The 23,214-nt window shown below is 36.6% G+C and overlaps 1 protein-coding gene across 1 annotated transcript in view; it reads left to right on the top strand.

The window, feature by feature from the left end:
* Positions 1–21,167, top strand: part of IPO8 (importin 8) — a 60,021-nt gene extending 38,854 nt beyond the window's left edge. The window contains exons 20-25 of the mRNA XM_032473247.1: positions 1,123–1,218; positions 8,511–8,731; positions 10,724–10,929; positions 16,073–16,276; positions 17,886–18,002; positions 19,170–21,167. Of these exons, the coding sequence (XP_032329138.1) occupies positions 1,123–1,218; positions 8,511–8,731; positions 10,724–10,929; positions 16,073–16,276; positions 17,886–18,002; positions 19,170–19,267 (942 nt within the window). The 3' untranslated portion in view covers positions 19,268–21,167. The remainder of the gene's footprint in view (positions 1–1,122; positions 1,219–8,510; positions 8,732–10,723; positions 10,930–16,072; positions 16,277–17,885; positions 18,003–19,169) is intronic.
* Positions 21,168–23,214: the final 2,047 nt, after the last annotated feature.

A 23,214-nucleotide genomic window follows, 5' to 3' on the forward strand; every position in this document is an offset into this window, starting at 1 on the left:
GAAATTTCTTTTTTATCTCCTGATTTTAATAATAGCTAACACTTACCAAACTCTTACTGTATATCAGGTATTTCCTAAGCACTTTATACACATTAACTTTTTCAATCTTTTTGGCAGTATGAGGATGGTATCACCTGGGGGAGACAGGTATTTTGCGTTGTGCCTAACGTTAAGTAAATTGACCCAAGTCATACAGCTATTATGTGCTGGAGCCAGATTTGAACCCAAGCAGTCTGGCTCCAGAGCCCATTTTTAAAACTACTGAAATATACTTAGTTTCTGTTTCAACCAAACCAGCAAAGAAGCCAAGTAAATTCGATTTGGGGAAGAGGGGCTGATTTTTTTCTTTCTGTGTCATTTAATCCCATGACGAGTCTATTGTTACATTCCTTTTACAGATGGAGACAGTAAGTTACAGAGGTTAAGTAGCTTTTCTAAAATCACAGCTCATAAGTGGCAGAGCTGGGATTCAAACCAAGGCATTCTGGGTCCAGAGCCTAGTCACGCTTAGACTCTAGATCTAGAAACACTGCCCTGGAGGTAGAATTTTAAGTTTATGTAAATTGGGTTGATTCTTGGCTTTGCTCACTACCTGCTTATGTTTCACCTCACTGATCCATCTCTCTTCCAGTTTCTACAGTTTTATAGCTGTCTCTTTCCTTTTCTCTGTCTTTGTGAATGTATGCCTCTAGAAATATCTTTACCTTCATTTTAATGGCCTTTTGAGGAGGAACAAAATTCAATGGAAATGTTCAATATGTCATCTTTACCTGGAATATCTTTTCAATTCAGTTTTCTTAAATTGTATTTGCTTAGAAAACAATTCATGTAAGTTTTCAGATATATTAAGGAATACAGTATTCTTCATAGTATTCTCATTCTTACTCTTTCTTTTATCTATAGTTATGTCTCTTCATTCCTCGTATTTTACAGCAGGAATGTAGATTAGGTAAGGAAGATAGATGGACTTTATTTTGAACTTTCTTCTTTGGGTTGGCAAGGTGAATGCAAGCAAAGCTATGATTGTAATGGCTGATTTTTTAAGGGATATTTATGTCACATGGACTTGATTAAATTCTTTGCATTGCCATTCACTGCTGAGTGAAACTGTAATTACTGTAGGTACTATGTGGAGATGCAGGAGAAGATGCAGAATGCCATGCCGCCAAACTTCTTGAAGTAATCATTCTTCAGTGCAAAGGAAGGGGAATTGATCAGGTAATTTATGTATGGAAAGCATCCCACGTGATGTTTACATTTAAAATTTACATGCCGGATTGACACTTTATTTATATTATGATGGAAAATTATAAAGAGAGTCTCTTGTTTGTGCTTACTGGTACAAATTCAATGACAAAAATGCCCATGCAATTTGGAAATCATATCTTACATTCTAGATATACAGAAAAATGTGTATCAAGCTACAAAGCAAATCATGAAGGAGATAAATGTGCAAATTCTACTCAGTTGAATTCCCAAAGACTTGCATTTTCCCTTTGTTTTTGTGTATGCTATTGAAATATTCCCAGATACCTTTTTAAACCAGAAATGAAGGTATTGTGCAAAAAGAAAAGTTTTTTCTCTACTTATATAGAAAGTATTATATATTTTTAACAAGATTAACTCAATTTTTGATACAATTGTGGTATGATACTCAATTTCGGAGAAAAAAGTGTTGAAGTGTTTAAGTATAACCGTGGAGCTGTCTTTTTTTTGTTGTTGTTCTGCAATATTTGCTCTATGTAATTTTAAATAACAGCTTTACTGGGATATAATTTATATACCATGCAGTTCACCTATTTAAAGTGTATACTTCAATGGTATTTAATGTAGTCACAGAATTGTGCAACTGTTATCACAATCAGTTTTAGGACATTTCAGCAATACCCCCAAAAAACTCTGTACTCATAGGAGTCATTCCTCGTTTCCCCTTAACACACCCCCAGCCCTAGGCAACCATCATTCTACTTGCTTTCCCTATATAGATTTGCCTATTTTAGACATTTCATATAATGGAATCATATGTAGTCCTTGGTGAATGACTTGTCTACTTAACATAATGTTTTAAAGGTTCATCCATGTTGTACCATGTGTCAGTACTTTATTTTTTCCATTGGTAAAAATTGGTATCCATCACATGGATATATCACATTTATTTTAACCATTCATCGGATGTTGGACATTTGTACTATTTCCACATTTTGGCTATTATGAACAAATGAACATTTGTATGCAAGTTTTTGTACAATTATGTTTTCATTTCTCTTGATATATATCTAGAAGTGGTAATTCTGTGTTTAACCATTTGAGGAACTGCCAAACTTTTCCAAAGCAGCTGCATCATTTCACATTCCTACTGGCAGTGAATGAGGGTTCCAGTCTCTCCATATCCTCACCGACACTTGTTTTGTCTTTTTGTTACAGTCATCCTAACAGGTTGTGAAATGGTCTCTCATGGTTTTGGTTTGCATTTTCCTGATGGCTAATGATGTTGAGCATCTTTTCATGTGGCCGTTTGTATATATATATTTTGAGAAATGTTTATTTGTTTATTGAGATCCTTTGCCCATTCTTAATTGGGTTGTTTGTCTATTTATTATTGATTTATAGGCATTGTGCTGAATCTGTAAATCACTTTAGGAAATATTGTCACTTTGAGAATGTTTAGTCTTTCAGTCCCTGAACATGAGATGTCTTTCCTTTTATTTAGGTCATCTTTAATTTTTTTCAAAAATGTTTTTTAGTTTTCAGAGTCTAAGTTTTGTAGTTCTTTTTGTTAAAATGTTCCTAAGTATTTTATTCTTCTTAATGCTATTGTAAGTGGCATTGTTTCCTTTATTTTATTTTGAAGTTGTTTATTGCTTGTGTTTAGAAATACACTTTTGGGGGGGTATATTTATCTTGTTTCCTGCAACATTGCTGAACGTGTTTACTAGTTTTAATAGCATTTCAGAGGATTTCTTAGGATTTTCTGTATACAAGTTCATCTCATCTGCAAGTAGAGTTTCACCTTTCCAATCTGGGTGCTTTTTATTTTATTTTTCTTGCCTAATTGCCTTGGCTAGAACCTTCAGTGCAATGTTGAGTAGATGTGATGAGAGGAGACGTCTTGGCAGGGGGAAAGCATTCTTTTCACCATTAAGTCTGATGTTAGCTGTGGATTTTTCATAGATGTCTTTTGTCAGGTTGAGTGTATTCCTGTCTATTCCTGGTTTTTTAAGTGTCTTGAAGGTGTTGTGTATTGTTATATGCTTTTTCTGCATCTATTGAGGTGATCAAGTATCTTTGATCCTTTATTCTATGGATATGGTGTAGTGCATTAATTGATTTTTCAGATGTTAAACCAACCTTGCATTCCTGGTATAAATCCTACTTGGTCATGGAATATGACCCTCCTTTTTATGTATTTCCAGATTCAGTTAGGTGGTATTTTTTTAAAGTATTTTTGTGTCTATATTTATAAGAGATATTGATCTATAATTTTTTTCTTGTGATATCTTTGTCTGGTTTTGGAATCTGTTATGCTGGCCTCATGGAATGAGTTGGGAAGTGCTCCATCCTCTTCTGTTTTTTGGAAGAGTTTGTGAAAATTGGTGTTTTTTAAATGTTAGAACTTAGCAGTGAAGCCATCTTTGCCTGAGCTTTTCTTGGCAGGTAATTTTTAAATCACCAATTCAGTCTCTTTGTTATAAGTCAACTTGTATTTCTATTTCTTTTCAAGTCAGTTTAGTAGTTTGCATCTTTCTAGGAATTTGTCCATTTCATCTAAGTTAACTAATTGTTGGCATGCAGTTCGTAATATTTCCTTATATTTCTTTTTGTTTCTGTAGGTTGGTAATAATGACCCTGTTTTGTTCCTGATTTTAGTAATTAGCATCTTTTCTTTCTCTCTCTCCCTTTTTCTCTTTTGTCATTTGGGATAAAGATTTGTCAATTTTGTTGATCTTTTTAAAGAACCAAGTTATGATTTTGTTCTCTGTTTTTCTGTTTGCTATTTCATTCATTTTTGTTCTAGTCTTCAAAATTTATTCCCTTAAATTGCTTTGAACTTAGCTTGCTCTTCGTTTTCCAGTGTCTTAAGGTGGAAGATTAGGTTATTTGATTTGAGACCTTTCTTCTTTTTTAATATAGATATCGATAGCTATAAATTTCCCTCTAAGCACTTCTTTAGCTATGTTCGTAAGTTTTGATACGTGTTCATATTCATCTCAAAATATATTCTTATTTCCCTTGTGATTTATTCTGGACCCATTGGTTACTTAGGAGTGTGTTGTTTTATTTCCATATGTTTGTGAATTTCCTAAAATTCTTTGTTAATGATTTCTAACTTTTTACTCCATCGTGAATGGAGAACATACTTTGTGTGATTTCATTCCTTTTAAGTTTATTGAGGCTTGTTTTATGGCCCCACGTATAGTGTGTCCTGGAGATTGTTCCATGTGTACTTGAGAATAATATATATTCTGGGCCAGATGTTCTGTAGAGGTTTGTTAGATCTAGTTGGTCCATAATGTTGATTAAATCTTTTATTTATTTATTTTTTTTGCTGATCTTCTACCTAATTGTTCTATTATTGAAAATGAAGTATTGAAGTCTCTGTTATTGAATTGTTTAGTTCTCCACTTATTTTTGTAAGTTTCTGTTTCATGTATTTTGGGTTTGTGTTAGGTGCACATATGTTAATAATGGTTTTATCTTCCTGGTAAATTGACTCTTTTATTGATAAAAATGTCTCTCTTTATCTCTAGTAACAGTTTTTTTTTTTGTTTTGAGGTAGTTTTGTTCTAATATTAGTGTATCCATTTCAACTTTCTTATGGTTGCTCTTTCATGAAATATCTTTTTCCATCCTTTTACTTTCAGTCTGTTTGTATCTTTGAATTGAACCATTCACATTTACTGTTATTGCTGTTACACATAGATTCAATCTGTTATTTTAATTTTATTTGTGTCTCTCATGGTCCCCCCCCCCCATTCTTTCTTTACTGCTTTCTTTTGGATTAAGTAAATATTTTCTTTCTTTCTTCTTCTTCTCCTCCTCCCTCCCCTCCCCTTCTCCTTTTTTTAAAAAATTTAGTTATAGTCAGTTTACAATGTTGTGTCAATGTCCGCTGTAGAGCTCAATTTTTCAGTCACACATGAAAATACATATATTCATTTTCACATTCTTTTTTCACCATGAGCTACCACAAGATCTTGTATATATTTCCCTGTGCTATACAGTAGAAACTTGTTTATCTATGCTATATATAACTGTCAGTATCTACAAATTTCAAGCTCCCAGTCTGTCCCTTCCCACTCCCCTCCCCGCTGGCAACGACAAGTTTGTATTCTATGTCTATGAGTCTGTTTCTGTTTTAAGGATTAAGTAAATATTTTATAATGAAATTCCTTTAATGCCTTTTTTCTTCCACTATTTTAAACGTTTTTCTTAGTGGTCGCTGTAGGGCTTACTATATACATGTTACCTTATCAGAGTTTTCCTCAGATTTAGATTGACTTAATTTTAGTGACATACGGATACATTACTCCCACTCTATTCCTTTTCCCCACTTTTTGTACTATTATTGTTATATATGTTACATCTATATGTTGTTACAAACCCAACAATACACTGTTTATAATTATTGCTATTTGTAATTCTATTTTAAAGAAGCTAAGAAAAGAAAGACAAAAAAAAAAAGAAAGAAAGAAAGAAAGAAAGACAACCAAGTGTATATTTATAGAGTTTGTTGTATTAGCCTTCTTATTTGCCATTTCTCAGTTCTCTTTATTTATTGCTATGGACTGCAGTTACCACCTGGTGTCATTTCCTTATTCCAGTAGAATCTTGCTTCTACCTCCTTTGTATTGTCAATGTTGAATATATTACATTTCTATATTTTGTAGTCTCAACAATACAATTATAACATGTTATTTTATGTGATTACTTAAAATTATTTATTTATTTTTTGGGGGGAGGGAGGTAATTAGGTTTATTTATTTATTTATTTATCTTTAGAGGAGGTGCTGGGGATTGAACCCAGGACCTTATGCATGCTAAGCATGAGCTCTACCACTTGAGCTCTACCCTCCTCACCCTGTGATTGCTTTTCAAAACAATTAAGAAAGTCAAAGAAATACCATTTTTACTGTTTTTTATAATTACCTAATTACTTTTACTGGAGTGTGTGTGTGTGTGTGTGTGTGTGTGTGTCTATGTCTATGAATTACCCTCTGGGTCACTTGCTTTCAGCCTGAAGAACTTTGTTTAGTATTTCTTGTAGGTCTACTGGCAGTGAATTCTCTGTTTTTGTCTTCTGAGAATGTTTATTTCACTTTTATTTCTGAAAGACTGTTTTGCTGAATTGGTTGAACACTTCTTTATCCAGTCATCTGTTGATGGAAATTTAGGTTGCTTCCCTATCTAGTTGTTGTAAATAGTGCTGCTGTGAACACCGGAGTGCGTGGGTCTTTTCAAATGACTGTTTTCTCCAGATACATGCCCAGGAGTGGGATTGCTGTATCATATGGTAACTCTGTTTTAGTTGTTTAAGGAACCTCCATACTGTCCTCCATAGTGGCTGCACCAATTTACATTCCCACCAACAGTGTAGGAGGACTCCTTTTTCTTAACACCCTCTCCAGCATTTATTATTTGTTGAATGATGGCCATTCTGACAGGTGTGAGGTGATATCTCATTGTAGTTTTGATTTGCATTTCTCTAATAGTTAGTGATGTTGAGCATCTTTTAATGTGTCTGTTGGTCATTTGTATATCTGGGGAAATGTTTATTTAAGTGTTCTGTCCATTTTTAAAATTTTATTTCTTAATTTTTTTGGTAATGAGCTGTGTGAGCTGTTTATATATTTTGGAAATTAATCCCTTGTTGGTCTTATAATTTGCAAATATTTTCTCATTCCATAGGTTGTCTTTTCATTTTGTTTGTGATTTCCTTTGGTGTGCAAAAGCCTTTAAGTTTAATTATTTTTTTGCTTATTGTTGCTTTTATTCCCATTAATCGAGGAGATAGATTGAGAAAATATTGCTGCAATTTCTGTCTAAGTGTTCCGCCTGTGTTTTCCTCAAGGAGTTTTAGAGTATCTGGTCTTACATTTGGTCTTTAATCCATTTTGAATTTATTTTTGTATATGGTGTTAGAGAATGTTCTAATTTTGTTCTCATACGTGTAGCTATCCAGTTTTCCCAGCACCACTTACTGAATGTCTTTTTTCAATTGTGTATTCTTACCTCCTTCGTTGTAGACTAGTTGACCATAACGTGCACAGGGTTTTTTTAGGCATGGGTGTATCCTGTTTCATTGATCTATGTGTCTGTTTTTGTGCCAGTACCATACTATTTTGATTATTGTAGCTTTGTGCCTGCAATCTGTTTTTGTATGGCCTGGGAACTAAGAATGGTTTTCACATTTTTGAAGTTTTTTTTTTTTTTTTTTTTTTTCAAGAAGAATATGTAACAGGGACTCTATATGACCTGCAAAGTTGAAAATGTCTATGAAAAGTTGACCAAACCTTGCTGAAAGCAATTGAACAGAGAACCTATTGAGCAGAGAAATGACATAATCAGAGAGAGGGGTTTAGAGTGATACATCTGCTAGCAGTGTCTTTAAAGAGGCCTTCTGCATACACTGAGATGTAAAGATGAGCAAGAAGGTTTAAAGATATTGGTTCTGCTTTAGGTTAGTAGCGTTTGGAGTGGGAATATAGAACAAGTTTCATAGTGGGAGTCATTGCAGACATTGTATAGAAAACACCAGGAAAAAAACAAGATGTTAGACGAGGAGGGCAGGGAAAGGCCCACCAGCACAGGTTTTCCTTGCAAAATATGAAGATGGTCTCTTTCACAGATCCAGAAAGTGTAGGTACCAGTAGATGAGAATAGAGTGATATTACTTAAATGATGACATTCTAATGGTGTTAGTAGGTGTACATAAAAAAGACTATTCAATGGTCCAGTAAGTCTGGGAAAAATTGGATAAGACAATTTATTTCATTATTGACTGACTTCTTAGTGCCTTTATCTGGAAATGTATCTAAAGGAGTGTTAGAATTCTGTGTTTTCCAAATTAATTTAACTATGGAATCTTTATTAATAGAGTTAATTAAATCGATTTAATTATTAATTATATCGACTTAATTAAATCTTTCCAATTTGATTTATCAAAGACAAATGTCACCCTAGTCATTTTAACTTAAACATGGACGTGACTGAGTCTGCGTTTGGATTATGCCATCATTTGAGTGTGGACTCTTGTAGGACAATCTTCAGCTAAATGTCATCTTCACTTAAAAGGGAAGGAGATGCTTTGGCGCTCCTCTAGGACCTCTTTTTGGCCATTTAATCTCTCTGAGTTTTTAGGAGAATATAAATTTGTTTAATAACTCTAAAAGTGATTTAAACAAGCAAAACTCTTTATTGTCATGAAGAGTGTTTTATGTATTGATCACACTTTAGCAACAGTTGGCTTCCTGTAAAAGTTACTTGGTTTCTCTTTTTCTTTTCCCCTCTAGTGCATTCCTCTCTTTGTGCAACTTGTTTTGGAGAGATTAACCCGAGGGGTCAAGACCAGTGAGCTTCGTACCATGTGTCTTCAAGTTGCAATCGCTGCCTTGTACTACAAGCCTGACTTGCTGCTACACACTTTAGAACGAATTCAGTTGCCTCACAACCCTGGACCTGTAACTGTACAATTTATAAATCAGTGGATGAATGATACAGATTGTTTTCTTGGGTATGTGTCTTTTGGATTTTACACTGCATTTCTCTTTCTGGAAAGTTGACTTTTTAACATGTACACATAAATGCATATAGAAAGATAATTTTCATATCTTAAGAATTGTTTTCCATGTTATTGTTAACATAATATTAAATTTTTAGAGAATTAAGAATGTGTTCCAGCACTATAATCTAGTGGAAAGAACTCAGGCTCTGAGAACTCGGTATAGCCCTTCCCCACTTGGTTTTGACTTACGTGTACTGTTACATCTCTAGGCAACAAGAATTAAGTGCCCATCTGGGTTCCATGGCTATTAGGTGTTTGTGGGTAACAACATTCTAAATGGAGCTGTGTTTATAAGGAAAGTCCCAGTCTGGTAAAGATTGTGCTGTCCCAGGACATTGGACTCTTTGCGGATCTCACAGGATCCTGTTCTCAAATGTGAGGTTGAAGGACTGTAGGTTGTAGCCCAGGTCCTGCCCTGGCGAAGAATTTGGCTTCATGTAAAGCACTCTCCTAGCTTTCCACCATAGGAAAAGTGAGGTCTCCAGTAGTAGTTATATGCCCACCTCAAGTGGCCCAACACATATAAGTCACCCTGTTGTACTAGAATTTGAGCTAGATTGCTGATTAATTTGTTTAAAACATTAGAAATAACTAGTGTCCTTTTTAAGTTTTGTAAGATATCATTTAGAAAATTTTGCTGAGGGGAAAAGAATTCCAGCAGGAGTAGCTGGGGTGCTGCTGAGTGGTGGGGAGATGATGGAGGCCTGAATTAGGAAGGTAGATAAGGAATGGGGGGGAACATAGTTACAAACTGCTGTGTGTCTTCTAATTTTTCTAGGAGACTGGAGTTTGTCACTGATTCAGATTCCTTATTAAAGCTTTAAAAAGAAGAACATACTTTGAAAACCAATTGTGCTTAAAGTTACCTCTGACAAAGATTTAGGGAGTAGAGATTTAGTCATTCACAGTTACACAGTTGGTATGCTGATCGCTATTAGCACCTGTAAGCAATTTTCCAAAAATAGAAAGTCTGTGTCAGCTATTGCATAGATCGGGCATGGCTGGGCTGTGCTCCCTGAGAATCTTTAGAGCCCCACTCGATAATCATCTTTCCGGTGTGCGCTGCTAGTTAGGGGCTACATGGATGAGAAAGTCCTCGGGTCAAGTGTGGTTCCTGCTGTAGTATACCGCTTTGGCATTACTAATTCGAATCAGTCAAGCAATGGAAATGATGAAGGATAACAGAAGCTAGTAATATATTCATCTTTGAGTCTGTTGTATGTTACTCTCAGTTTTAATCATTGCCAATGAATTTTTGTTCATGCTTGCAATCTTAAGGGTGTTAATACAGTAATCTTTTCATTCTTAATATTTTTAGTTTTAAACAATTTAGAAGAAACAGATAGTAGAAAAATGTGTGTGATATGTATTGGTCAAATTTTTTTTTCCTTCAGAATTAGATTTTTCTTATCCTGTTTTAGAGCAGAGAGTATTTAATGGATTTACTTACAGCTATTAAGTTCAGCTTATTAGGTGCTGAGGTTTTGAAAGAGCTGTTGGCATATGGGGTTAGTGTACAGTTATATGTGCCAAGAAGCCTTAGAGACCAGTCCAATGAAGACATAGTCTAAGGAACTCCTCATTTTTTCCATTGGATAGGAATTTTGTGTTGTCAAATACAGATATTCCTGCTTTAGTAAAACTTGTAATGCTAAGGTTCAGATATAGCATTTATATTAACCATAACCTGATTAATCAAGATTCACCATATTAACTGTAGATTCACCATATTAATTGTAGACTCCCATTGGTCTTTGATGATAACTGGTTTACAAAACTTGATTTACAAAGGATTTTGTATAGTACAAAATGGGGGATACCCCTGTATGATTTCAGTGAATGAACCTCATGGTACATGTTGGACATTCCTTTTTGTAAGGTCTGCAGAATTTGTCCTCATTTTTCACGTGCACATTTTTTTTCTTCCTTTGTAATTTGTAGGCATCATGACCGGAAGATGTGTATAATAGGACTGAGTATCCTTTTGGAATTGCAAAATCGACCTCCTGCAGTGGATGCTGTGGTGGGACAGATTGTACCCTCAATTCTTTTCCTTTTCCTTGGCCTAAAGCAGGTCTGTGCTACCAGACAACTGGTAAACCGGGAAGACCGCTCAAAAGCAGAGAAAACTGATGTGGAAGAAAACGGTAAAGTGTTGTAATTACAATGAATGCTAGAACTGATTTTGATTTGGGCATGCGTTTTCCTTGAATTTCAGTCTATTTCAATCATTAAACAGATTTACCTTCTTGGCCTGTTACATGGCTAATAGGTATTTTAGGTTTGATTGGCTCAATTATAATAGTCCTCCCTTACCACAGTTTTGGTTTCACAATTTTGGTTACCTGTAGTCAACCAAGGTCTGAAAATATTAAATAGAAAATTCTAGAAGTAAACAATTCATAACTTTATTTATTGAAGTATAGTTGATTTACAATATTATGTTAGTTTCAGGTGTACAACACAGTGATTCAATATTTGTATAGATTATATACTCCATTGAACGTTATTATAACATGTCAGCTGTATTCTCTGTGCTGTACAATATACCCTTGTAATTTATTTATTTTATACTTAGTAGTTTGTACTTTTTAATTCCTACACTATCTTGGCCCTCCCCACTTCCCTTTCCCAACTAGTAACCACTAGTTTGTTCTCTATATCTGTATGTTTCTGTTTTGTTATATTCATTTGTTGCTTTTATTTTTTTGGATTCCACATATAAGTGTGACATACAGTAATTGTCTTTCTCTGTCTGACTTATTTCACTAAGATAATATCCTCCAGGTTTATCTATGTTGTTGCAAATGGCAAGATTTCATTCTTTTTTATGGCTGAGTAGTATTCCATTGTATATATTACCTCATCTTCCTTATTTGTTCATTTGTTAATGAACACTTGAGTTGCTTTCTTATCTTGGCTATTGAAAACAATGCTGCTGGGAACATTGGGGTGCATGTATCTCTTTGAATTAGTGTTTTCATTTTCTTTGAATATGTACCCAGGAATGGAATTGCTGGATCATATTTTTAGTTTTTTGAGGAACTTCTATGTTGTTTTCCACAGTGGCTGCACCAATTTACATTTCTGGCAGCAGTGCACCAGTGTTCCCTTTTTTCCACATCCTCACCAGCATTCATTATTTGTTCATAGCCATTCATACAGAGAGGGGCGAGATGATATCTCACTGTGGTTTTGATTTGCATTTTTCTGATGACTAGCGATGTTGAACATCTTTTCATGTGCCTGTTGGCCATCTTGTTTATATACTTTGGAAATTAACCCCTTATCAGTTATATCATTTGCAAATATTTTCTCTTATTTAGTAGGTTGTCTTTTAGTAGGTTGTTGCTGGCTTCCTTTGCTGTGCAAAAGCTTTTCAGTTTAGCTAGGCCCCATTTGTTTATTTTTGCTTTTGTTTCTTTTCCCTCAGGCAATATAGGCCTCCCAAAATATTGCTACAATTTATGTCGAAGAGTTTTCTGCCTATCTTTTCTTCTAGGAATTCTATGGTTTCCGGTCTTACATTTTGGTCTTTAATGCATCTTGAGTTTATTTTTGTATGTGGTGTGAGAAAATGTTCTCATCTCATTTGTTTACATGTAGCTGTCCAGTTTTCTCAGCACAACTTATTGAAGAGATTATCTCCCCCCCCCCCACTGTATATTCTTGCCTCTTTTGTCATCAGTGAATTGACCATAAATACATGGGTTTATTTCTGAGCTCTCTGTTCTGTTCCATTGATCTGTATGGTTTTTTGTTTTTCGTGGTTTTTTTTTTTTTTTTTTGGTGCCAGTACTGTACTGTTTAGATTATTGTAGTTTTGCAGCATACTCTGAAGTCAAGGAGTGTGATGCCTCCAGCTTTGTTCTTTCTTCTCAAGATTGCTTTGGCAATTCAGGTTCTTTTTCAGTTCCATATAAATTTTAGGATGGTTTATTCTAGTTCTGTGAAAAATGTCATAGGTATTTTGATAAGGTTTGCATTAAATCTGTAGATTGCTTTGGGTAGTATGGATATTTTAACAATATTAATTCTTCTAATCCTTGAATATGGGATATCTTTCCATTACTTTGTATCATCTTCAGTTTCCTTCATCAGTGTTTTACAGTTTTCAGAGTATAAGTCATTCACCTCCTTGGTTAAGTTTATTCCTAGGTATTTTATTCTTTTTGATGATATTTTAAATGGGATTGTTTTCTTGCTTTCTCTTTCTGCAACTTTTCTGAATTCATTTGTTAATTCTAATAGCTTTTTGATGGAGACTTTAGGGTTTTCTGTGTATAGTATCATGTCATCTGCAAATGGTGACAGTTTTACCTCTTTTCTTTCAATGTGGTTGCCTTTAATTTCTTTTTCTTGTCTGATTGCTGTGACTAGGACTTATGACAACAGAATTATGTTGAATAGAAGTGGTAAGAATGGGCATCCTTGTCTTGTTTCTGAATTTAGAGGAGAAGCTTTTGGCTTTCACCATTGCATATGATATTAGCTGTGGGTTTGTCATAAATGGGCCTTTATTATGTTGAGATATATTCCCTCTATACTCACTTTGATGAGAGTTTTTATCATGATGTATGTAAAATTTTCTCAAATGCCTTTTCTGTATCTATTGAGATGATCATGTGATTTTTATCCCTCTTTTTTTTTTTTTAATGTGATGTATCACATTGAATAATTTGTGGATATTGAACCATCTCTGCATCCCTAGAATAAATGCCACTGGATTGTGGTGTACAATCATTTTTTATATAGTGTTGAATTTGATTTGCTTATATTTTGTTGAGGTTTTTGCATCTGTATTCATCAGAAATATTGGCGTGTAGTTTTCTTTTTTTAATAATGTCTTCGTCTGCTTTTGGTGGCCTTGTAGAATGAATTCGGGAGTGTTCCCTCCTCTTCAGTTTTTTTGGGATGGTTTGAGAAGGACAGGTATTATTTCTTATTTATACATTTGACAGAGGTCCTATGTTAAATCATTCAGTCCGGGACTTTTGTTTCCTGAGAGTTTTTTGATTATGAATTCAGTTTCACTACTTGGGATCTGTCTGTTCAGATTGTTTCTTTCTTCCTGATTCAGTTTTGGAAAATTGTATGTTTCTAGAAATGTTTCCATTCCTTCTAGGTTGTCCAGTTTATTGGCATATACCTGTTCATAGTATTCGCTCATGATTTTGTGTGTGTGTGTTTCTGTGATATCAGTTGTAATTTCTCTTCTTTCACTTTTTGTTTTATTTGAGACTTCTCTTTTTTTCTTAATGAGCCTGGCTAATGGCTTATCAATTTTGTTTATTTTTTAAAAAACTAGCTCTTGGCTTTATTGATCTTTTTTTTTGGTCTACTTCATTTATTTCCTCTCTGAACTTTATTACTTCCTTTCTTATGCTGACTTTGGGCTTTGTTTTTCTTGTCTAATTTCTTTAGATTGTAGGTAAGATTGTTTGAGATTTTTTTCTTGTTTCTTGAGGAAGGCCTGTATCACTGTTAACTTCTTTCTTGGAACTGCTTTTTCTGTGTCCCATAGATTTTGGAAAGTAGTGTTTTTACTTTTATTTGTCTTGAGGTATTCTCTGATTTACTCTTTGATTTCTTCATTGAACCATTGGTTTTTTAATGGCTTGTTCTGTAGTCTCTATGTGTTTATGTTTTTCCCATTTTTCTACCTTTAATTGACTTCTAGTTTCTTACTGTTGTGGTCAGATAAAGTGCTTAATATAATTTCTGTCCTTAAATTTGTTGAAGCTTGTTTTGTGACCTAGAATTTGTTCTATTTTAGAGACTGTTACATGTGCGCTTGAAAAGAATGTGTATTTTGCTGTTTGGGGATGGAATGTCTTGTAGATATCTACTAAGTCCAGCTGGTCATTTAAAACTACTCGTTCCTTATTGATTTTCTATCTGGATAATCTGTCCATTGGTGTAAGTGGGCTGTTAAAGTCCCCTACTATTATTGTGTTGTTGTCAGTTTCTCCCTTTGTGTCTGTTAATATTTGTTTTGTATAGTTAGGTGCATATATGTTAAAAAATGTTATATATCCTCTTCTTGTATTGAAGCCTTTATCATTATGTAATGCCCTTCTTTGTCTTTTGGTATAGCCTTTGTTTTAAAGTCTATGTTATCTGATATAAATATTGCTACCCCTGCTTTCTTGTCACTTCCATGGTATGAAATATCCTTTCCCATCCTCTTACTTTCATTCTGTGTGTGTGCTTAGTTCTGAAGTGAGTCTCGTGTAATTGTGTGTTTTGCTAAGTATTTGCCAACAATCACAGGATCTTTTTTTTTTTCAGTATGTTGTATTCGAATTCTTTGATTTGCTCTCTTTTGGCTTCTATTATGACTTGAAGGAAAATTTTCTAGTTATAATCCCCAGACTTTCTTGTTGACTTTCCTACTGAAGTATAAGTAGGATTATTAACCAGCGAAGGTATCTCTTGCTGTCTTTTTAATTATATCTTTATACCTTTATATACTTATACAAATTTTTTTTTCTTGTATGTGGTCAAAACTATGGTTTCTTGCTTTATCCCTAAAAGTATCTTGCAGTTTAATCCAAGTGCTTCAGTATGGTGTGTTTTATAGAACTAGTTTTAAGATTAATATTGCCTGGTTTGAGTTTACTCAAGGATTTTCCTCTTAGGTTGATTTTGTTCTGCATTTATTATCTTCTGGTTGTTTACAATACTGAATTAACTGCTTGGAAGAGACCAGCCCTGAAAATAGAAACAGAAACCATGGTGATATACAATTCAGCTTTTTTTTTTTTCAACCCACATATAGCTAATTATCTTTCCTTTATATTTCTATATTTTTCTGTTTCTGTTACCAGAAATGACCTCATCATTTGAGTACTTCTGAGCAGTTCATAATCATCTTAGTTAATTGCTAAGAGACCCAATTTTCAATAGGAAGTCATTGTTATTTAAAACACATACACTGACTACACTATCATTTTATGTCTTTTTTGACAAAAAAATTATTTTGGGAATTCATTGCCAAATAGTGTTTTACGTTAATGAATATGATGCAGCTGTAGTGAAACAGTATTATATTCAGCTGGACCACATATTTAGGGATACTTAGAAATTGTTTTCAGTGAAGAGGATAAAGTCATTTTCAATTTAGCAAACTATAGTAAAGAGAAGATTTATTTTTATAATTTTACATAAAATTATTTGGTAGTTTTTCCATTTCCAGAATGAAATTTTATATTGTTTTGTTTTCTTTATGGAATTTATCTTTTATCCTTATGTGGTTTGATTCCTTTTAAATAAATAATGGATTCACAGAGGAGATTTCAAGCGATGAAGAGGAGACGAATGTAACTGCTCAAGCAATGCAGTCAAATAATGGAAGAGGTGAAGATGAGGAGGAAGATGATGATGACTGGGATGAAGAGGTGTTGGAAGAAACTGCCCTTGAGGGATTCAGCACTCCACTGGACCTTGACAATAGTGTGGATGAATATCAGTTTTTTACACAAGCTCTCCTAAGTATGTTGGTACTTGCTGAATCTTTTAGATTTTTTTCCCAAACTCTTTCTTCATTTCCTCCTATTAGAAGTTATTTTGGGAAAAAAAAAAAAAAAAAAAAAAGAAGAAGTTGTTTTGGGGTCTGCCTCAAATTGGTTTAGATTCCTTTTAAAATTTTTATTTATTTTTATTATAGAAATCCCCAAACACATAATGAAACATCCATCACCCAATCCCAGCAACCTTTGTTATTAAAAAGTGACAGGGTGAGACTGCAGGTTATGCTCACAAAAGTCTGATTTCAGGCAAGAGTATCTGCATATGTTGTTCATCTCCTAGCTATAAAGAGACAAGGATTTTTTTTTACAGAAAAGAATGAAGTATCTCGCATATGTTGCTTAAAAATTGTGGCCATAAACTTATTAGCAATTCACAATCCCCATGTGAAGGAGCAGAGTCCATAAGAGTAAATTTTTTAGTATAGCAACAATTTACCAACTTTGTACAGCAGAGGACAGTATAAATACAGTTAAAGCACTCATAAAAGATTTCAAGAAAACATTTTTCACATACATATCAGAGGCTTAAGATCCACAGATTACAATGGCCTTCTACAAATGAATAAGACCAATAGCCCAGTATAAAAATGTGAATATACAAATGAAAACTCACAGAATTAAAAAATAAACCAATGAAAGTATTTACAAAATTATTACAAAGAAATTATAACTTAAAAAAATCCCAATATATATATAGATCATTTGTTTTATAGTGACATTGTATTTCATGGTATTCCTATAATTTAGCTTATTTCCACTGATGGACACATATTTCCAGTTTTTAGGGTTTTTTTTTTTTTGCTATTAAAGTGAACATCTTTGTGTAAAAATATTGTTACTAAAAAGGCAATGCTAGTGTAATATATTGACATTATTTTGTGTTTTGGGAATTTAGGGATAATAGGGCCCTGGAGGGGGAGGATGACATCTGATGGAAAGCGTTTATGTGAAAGACTTCAAGAAAGCAGCAGAGAATTGGACGTGGAGAAGGCGTGATTAAAGGTGTTAGGGATTTGCAGCGGTTGACCAGGAGGCTGATAGAACTAGTGATGGAAACGGGGAGGGCTGGGAGGTAAAATACTAAATTTGGCTTTAGTTAAGTGCCGAGTTTGAGGTGAACTATTCAATGGAAAAGTGGCAGGCTCAGGGAACAGTTTTTCCTAAAGGTACAAATTTGAGTTTTTGGTGCGGAAGTGGTGCCGAAGTTGCAGGTAGCATGAGAATTCCTGGGGAAAATGGTAACAAGCGAATAAGGTGTTTCCCAAGATCTGGATTTTAGGGAGCATTCATAGTTAGTAAAACGTTAGGGAGAAGAGGAGATGACGAAGGACCCAGAGAACTCGGCAAAGCAGAGACTCGGGGTGTCCCAGCCTGCCTTTGTAGCCCCGCGTGGGTTCACTACTGAAGTGGGTACTCAGGAGTGGTCTTTTGTTGGAATAACTTTCATTACCTGTTATCTGTGAGCATGTCATTGCAATCTGATTCTGTCACTAGTTATTCTCTGAAATAATAATTGTCACTGGACTCCCTAATCTTTCCTTCTCCCTCTCCACACCCCCAAAACACAATAGCTGTGCAGAATCGAGATGCTGCCTGGTACCAACTGCTGATGGCGCCGCTCAGTGAGGATCAGAGGAGGGCGCTGCAGGAGGTGTACACCCTGGCCGAGCACCGGAGGACGGTGGCAGGTCAGCCAGCATGATTTCCAGACCAGACTGCGTGTGTCACAATGCCAGTGGGCAGCCTTTATTTTAAGATCCTGGTATCTAAATACTTAGAGGCCACCCTTTGAAGATAATAAGGAATTATTATTGTATGATCTTGTTTTTGGATGGTCTTTTTAGTCACTCATGATATCTTAGCTCAGGAGAACACTATTAATTAATATGTGTCTTTTAGTGGTGTTCTTAATCCCATCCTTATCCTATATGGGAGCCAAAGGTAAAGATGTAAATCTTGCTGAGGGAGAGTTAATCAGCTCGATCACCCAACCTAAACATCTAAAACACAGATGGAGCAAAGATGAGTTCTTAAAAGGAGCTTGTATTCCTGGAAATGAAATACTCTCTGTTTCTGTTAATTGGGCTTTAGGTATTGGTGATTCTTGTATTTTTGAGCTGGAGAAATTATTTTATGCAAAGGTTATTATGGTCTCCCCTTGAAAATTAATGGAAAAGATTTTGTGATGACAAAAATATTTTAGTGGGAAACATCATGGAATAGGAATCTAGAGTTTAGAACCCAGGTTCTTCTGCATAGGCTTAGACTTTTCAGTCCTGCCCGGATTCCATGTCCGCCCTCCTGATGTGAGAAGTCAGTGCCCCCTTTCAGCAGTGGTCACTATAGCTTTGAGCCTTGTTTTCATTTTTCTCAGTTTTAGCAAACAGTTTTTCCAAGATAGAAAATATAACTACAGTCATCCCTAGGTATGTGCCGGGGGAGATTGGTTCATGAACTCCTCTCGGATATCAAAATCCAAGAATGCTTAAGTCCCATGTTAAAATGGTGTAGTGCCGTCGGCCCTCCGCATCCTTCCTGCACCCGCGGATATCCGCATCCTTCCTGCATCCGCGGATATCCGCATCCTTCCTGCATCCGCGGATATCCGTATCCTTCCTGCATCCGCAGATATCCGCATCCGTGGATTCCCGCGTCCGCGGGGACATGAGATCCACGGTGCTTACTGATGCGGGTTTGTAAAAGGCCCATGTTCAATTGGGCAGAATAATGAATACCACGAATCACATTCCTTCACAGTGCTAACTCTAAAGAATCTGACTCCTTGGAGGTTATTTCCAACTCTGTCACCTTAAATACTTTTCTCTTTCCCCCCCATTTCTCGTGGCCAATGCTAGAGGCAAAGAAGAAGATTGAACAACAGGGAGGCTTTACCTTTGAAAACAAAGGAGTCCTCTCGGCATTTAACTTTGGGACTATGCCCAGTGACAACTGAAAGACGACCATCAGCGGACCACATGCCATCGCTACGTTGTATGTCAGCCCCGAGGGGAGGCTCAAGGTGAGGCAGCGAGGGCCTGCTTTTTGCCCCACCTACCGCTGCCTGGCATCCGGCAGCACCTTCGTCCGCCCCTGCTTCCCCTTGGACCTTTCTCACCATGAAATACGTATTTTAAGCAGCTACTGTAAGGTATGAAATTAAAAACAAAATCATTGGACTGAAAAGGACAGACCGTATGTTCCTAAGGATGAACGACCACGGTGGTTTTAGAGGATTGGGTGGACTCGCACGTCTCAGGTTTTGCCATGCAGAATCAATGGATTTATGCGGATAACAGTGCCTTCTGTTGTACATGAATTATCTGAAAAAAAAATTTTTTTGGAGTGCATTGCAATTTTTTTTAAAGCATAAAGCATATTTCTAGATATAATGTAAACCTTGGCTGTATGTTGACCTCTGCATTTTACTATGTGAATTTACTGTTAGGCAGTTAGCTACGAGTCAGTCTGGTTTCAAAATCATCACTGCTCCCCTTCCACCCCCCTGCTGCTGGGGGCTTTCTTCAGGGGTTGTACGGTATGCACTGGCTATGGTTTTCCATGAGATGTTTTTTCCTAACGATGTGGCTTTCCTAAGAAGTGTCTTATTCTCTCTCTTCCATCATATTTCTCAATCCTGAATAGGGGTGGTATTTCTTTTGGAATCAACTTATATATGAGTATCAATTTCATTCATAACCTGATAAGTTCAGGACTCAAAAAATTTCTCGCAGCAAGTGGCAGGGACTCTAGTCACTGGAACTAACAGTAAGTCTGAGTATATTCTGAATCATGTACTTAATTATGCAATGAATTGATAATTACACTAAAGCACATTGAACTTTGAAGAGAAAGGGGCTACGTAAGCTCGCTGTCTTTCTGGATGGGGGCTTGCATTTTCAATAACTTAGCATTCCAGCTGTGTTGGACCTGGGTCCAAAACATTTTCTAACAACATTTTTTTTTTAATCTAGTAAGAAGACCCAAATGAATCTAACTTCTTGCTTTCTCACACATCTGAATGTTCTCCTTTCTGATTTGTTCTAGTTTTTATTATGGCTCAGTTTGACCTCATATTTCTCAAGGGTTGGGGATATTGGTCAGCTGCACTCTTAGATAATAGTGATGCAATGTGGCCAACGGGAAATACTGCCGATGGAGGTTACAGCTGTTTTTCTGAACTGATTCTACACCAGAACATGGGTCCGAGTGTTTTCATTCAGTCAAGTGAAAGTGTATTTTCAGGACTTAATATATTACTGGATGTGATATAGTTGTCCATTTTCGTGAAGTGTTTGCAGCTTATATATTCCATCAGTGACTGGAGGAATTCTCTCCAGGTGCTTTCTATATTACCATCCCTTGTTAATATGAACTCTTTTTAGAATTTTAGGTTATTTAAGTAGTTTTTACAGACTAGCCCAAGAAGCCATGAGTTTCAGAGTTAAATGGTCCCCCACTTTCCTCTGTCCCTCTCTTCCCAAGGCATTGATGCTGAACGTACCAGCTGGTGGTTAGAAGAGAAAGATGGCATTGGGGGAAATTTTAGACATTTTAAGCTTTGGAGCTCTTCTTATTCTCATGTCTCAAATGGTTCGATTTTAACATGAGTAGGACGCCTTCACACTGGATTGTAAAAGGCATGTGATTTTATTTTTGTGCTGTATTGTCCTCTACAGTATTAAAGGGAAAGAAGCATTCATGCGTATCATCCTATCTTGTTTTCGAAGCCAGGGTGGTTGTGTAATTTTGTTACCAGCAGTGCTAACCTGAATGTGATCTGATTACCTTGGAAATGCAGGAACTCACATGAATGTACTGTAAAATAAAATGCGGGCTGACTCCCAGGATCCTGAGCTCCTCTGTGCGAAATGCTTTATGAAGTCGAGGTGCTTCGGGCAGGTGGTAGAACCCTCCCTGTGTGTTTTCCTGCCTCCTGGGGACCTGGAGCCCGGTGGCTGCGGGTCTGGGAGGGTAGCAGGGGCTCATCAGGAGTTGCTACGGGCGGGGGGTGGTTGGCGGCTGGAGCCCATCCCGTAAACCAGGGTGTCCAAGTGAGAGCTGCTGGCGCTCCGAAAAAGCAAAGGTCATCCAGCCACATCAGGACCCTGAAGGAAAGGAAAAGATGCCAGAAACGGAGCCACTTTTTGAGGGGCTGCTGTCAAATTAGGAGCAGTCAGGCCTGAGTGCAGTGGTAAATGCTGGCTTTGTGTGTGTGTATGAATCTTTTTTTTTTCTTTTTCACTGTTGTTGTTATTTGGGGGGGGGGTGATTAGGTTTATTCATTTATTTATATTTAGAGGAGGTACTGGGGATTGAACCCAGGACCTCGTGCATGCTAAGCATGTGCTCTACCACTGAGCTCTACCCTCCTCCCAAATGCTGGCTTTCTGATTCTCAAATAGTTACCTAGCATGACAGTAAGCTCCTTCTTCCCACCTCTAATTTATGTGAAGACCACACTGAACCAGCAATGCGTTAATCAGTGGAAAGAAAACAAATCACGTCATTTATTTAAATAGTGAATTGCAGTCCAGTTTTCTATTCATCAGGGGAGACTGAAAACTAATAAATTCAAGGAGGAAATCAAGGGGAAGTTGGCCATGTGATCAGAGACCACCAGTGCTTGTGTGTGTGTATGTGTGTGTACATGGGTGCACATACATGTTTCACGTGTAAAAGAAAATCAGATAAGCCTTAAATGGTAATCCTGCCTATCCCTGTTTCACCCTCTCTGTTGAGATTTGTGTACAAGTGCTGACTCTGAGAGGGCTGGAAACTTCACAGGCAGTCTGCTAGTAAGGCCACAAAATCAATGGGCAAAGGGTTGGAATATGTTTTTAGGAAGAAGCACAAACACGGGCACAACCGTGGCTGATCCTGTAGCCGGGAGAGAGGCGTGCATGCAACAGAAGGTGAGTGGCTGGGCAGCAGGAGAGTCCGGGAGAGGGAGGAGAGGGATGTGTTGTGACAAAGAGGGTGTGGGAAGCTCTGCCGTCAAGGGAGGATGTGAGCGAATTCACCTGCTCCCTGCAGGGCATGTGAGGGGAAGTTCACCCAACTTGGAGATCACCCAACTTGAAAAATATTTCACAAGTACACGGATGCCTTACGAGAGCTAGGACTTGGAGGCCTCCCAAAGGTTTGGAATATGCCTCGGGCTAAGAGCCCCTCAGCCAGGAGTGACCTTCTGGAGGTCTCTCCGGCTACACCTTGACCTTCCTCCCCGACCTCTACTCTTGTGCCCACCTCTCTGCCCTCACATAGACACACAATAGGCAGCATGTTTTTTTTTTTTCCAAAATGCAAATCTTGATTATATCAGTGACCTGAGAGATAGAGATCTCTCTGCGGCTTTTAGGATATAGATAAAATCATGAATGTGGCCCCAAATCCCCGAGTGACTTGCCCTCCCGCGACTCTCGTATCCGCTCCTCTCTGCCTTCTGCCTCCTGGTCACTGGCTGCTTCTCCCTCCAGCATCTCTGATGCTGTTTTCTCTTCTTCCCCTCTGTCCTTTACCTGATAAAGTCCTCTTCATATTCACTCTGGAACATAAATATTATTTCCTTCCTGCTCTAACAACCCTTTAGTCAACTTTGAACCGTGTATCCCACTTGAAATCAAATAATGTGCAGTATGGGCTGCTTGAGCCAAATCTCTGTCCTACTTACCACTGAAACCCTAGCGCCTGGCCCAGCGTTTTGCCTCCAGTGAGTTTATCTCTGGTAGACAATGTGTTCCAAGTCCCTCCACCCCCAAAGAAGACTCCAATAGCTGACTGGAGAATTCAGCGGGACTTAAGTACCCCACCTAAAATTGAATTATTTACTGCTTAGTTTCACAGAATCATTTTAAAAAGGTCAATAATTTGATTCACCCCTTTAATCTAGTAATGTTTAAA

Source organism: Camelus ferus, chromosome 34, assembly GCF_009834535.1.
Source record: "Camelus ferus isolate YT-003-E chromosome 34, BCGSAC_Cfer_1.0, whole genome shotgun sequence".
Taxonomy (NCBI): Eukaryota; Metazoa; Chordata; class Mammalia; order Artiodactyla; family Camelidae; genus Camelus; species Camelus ferus.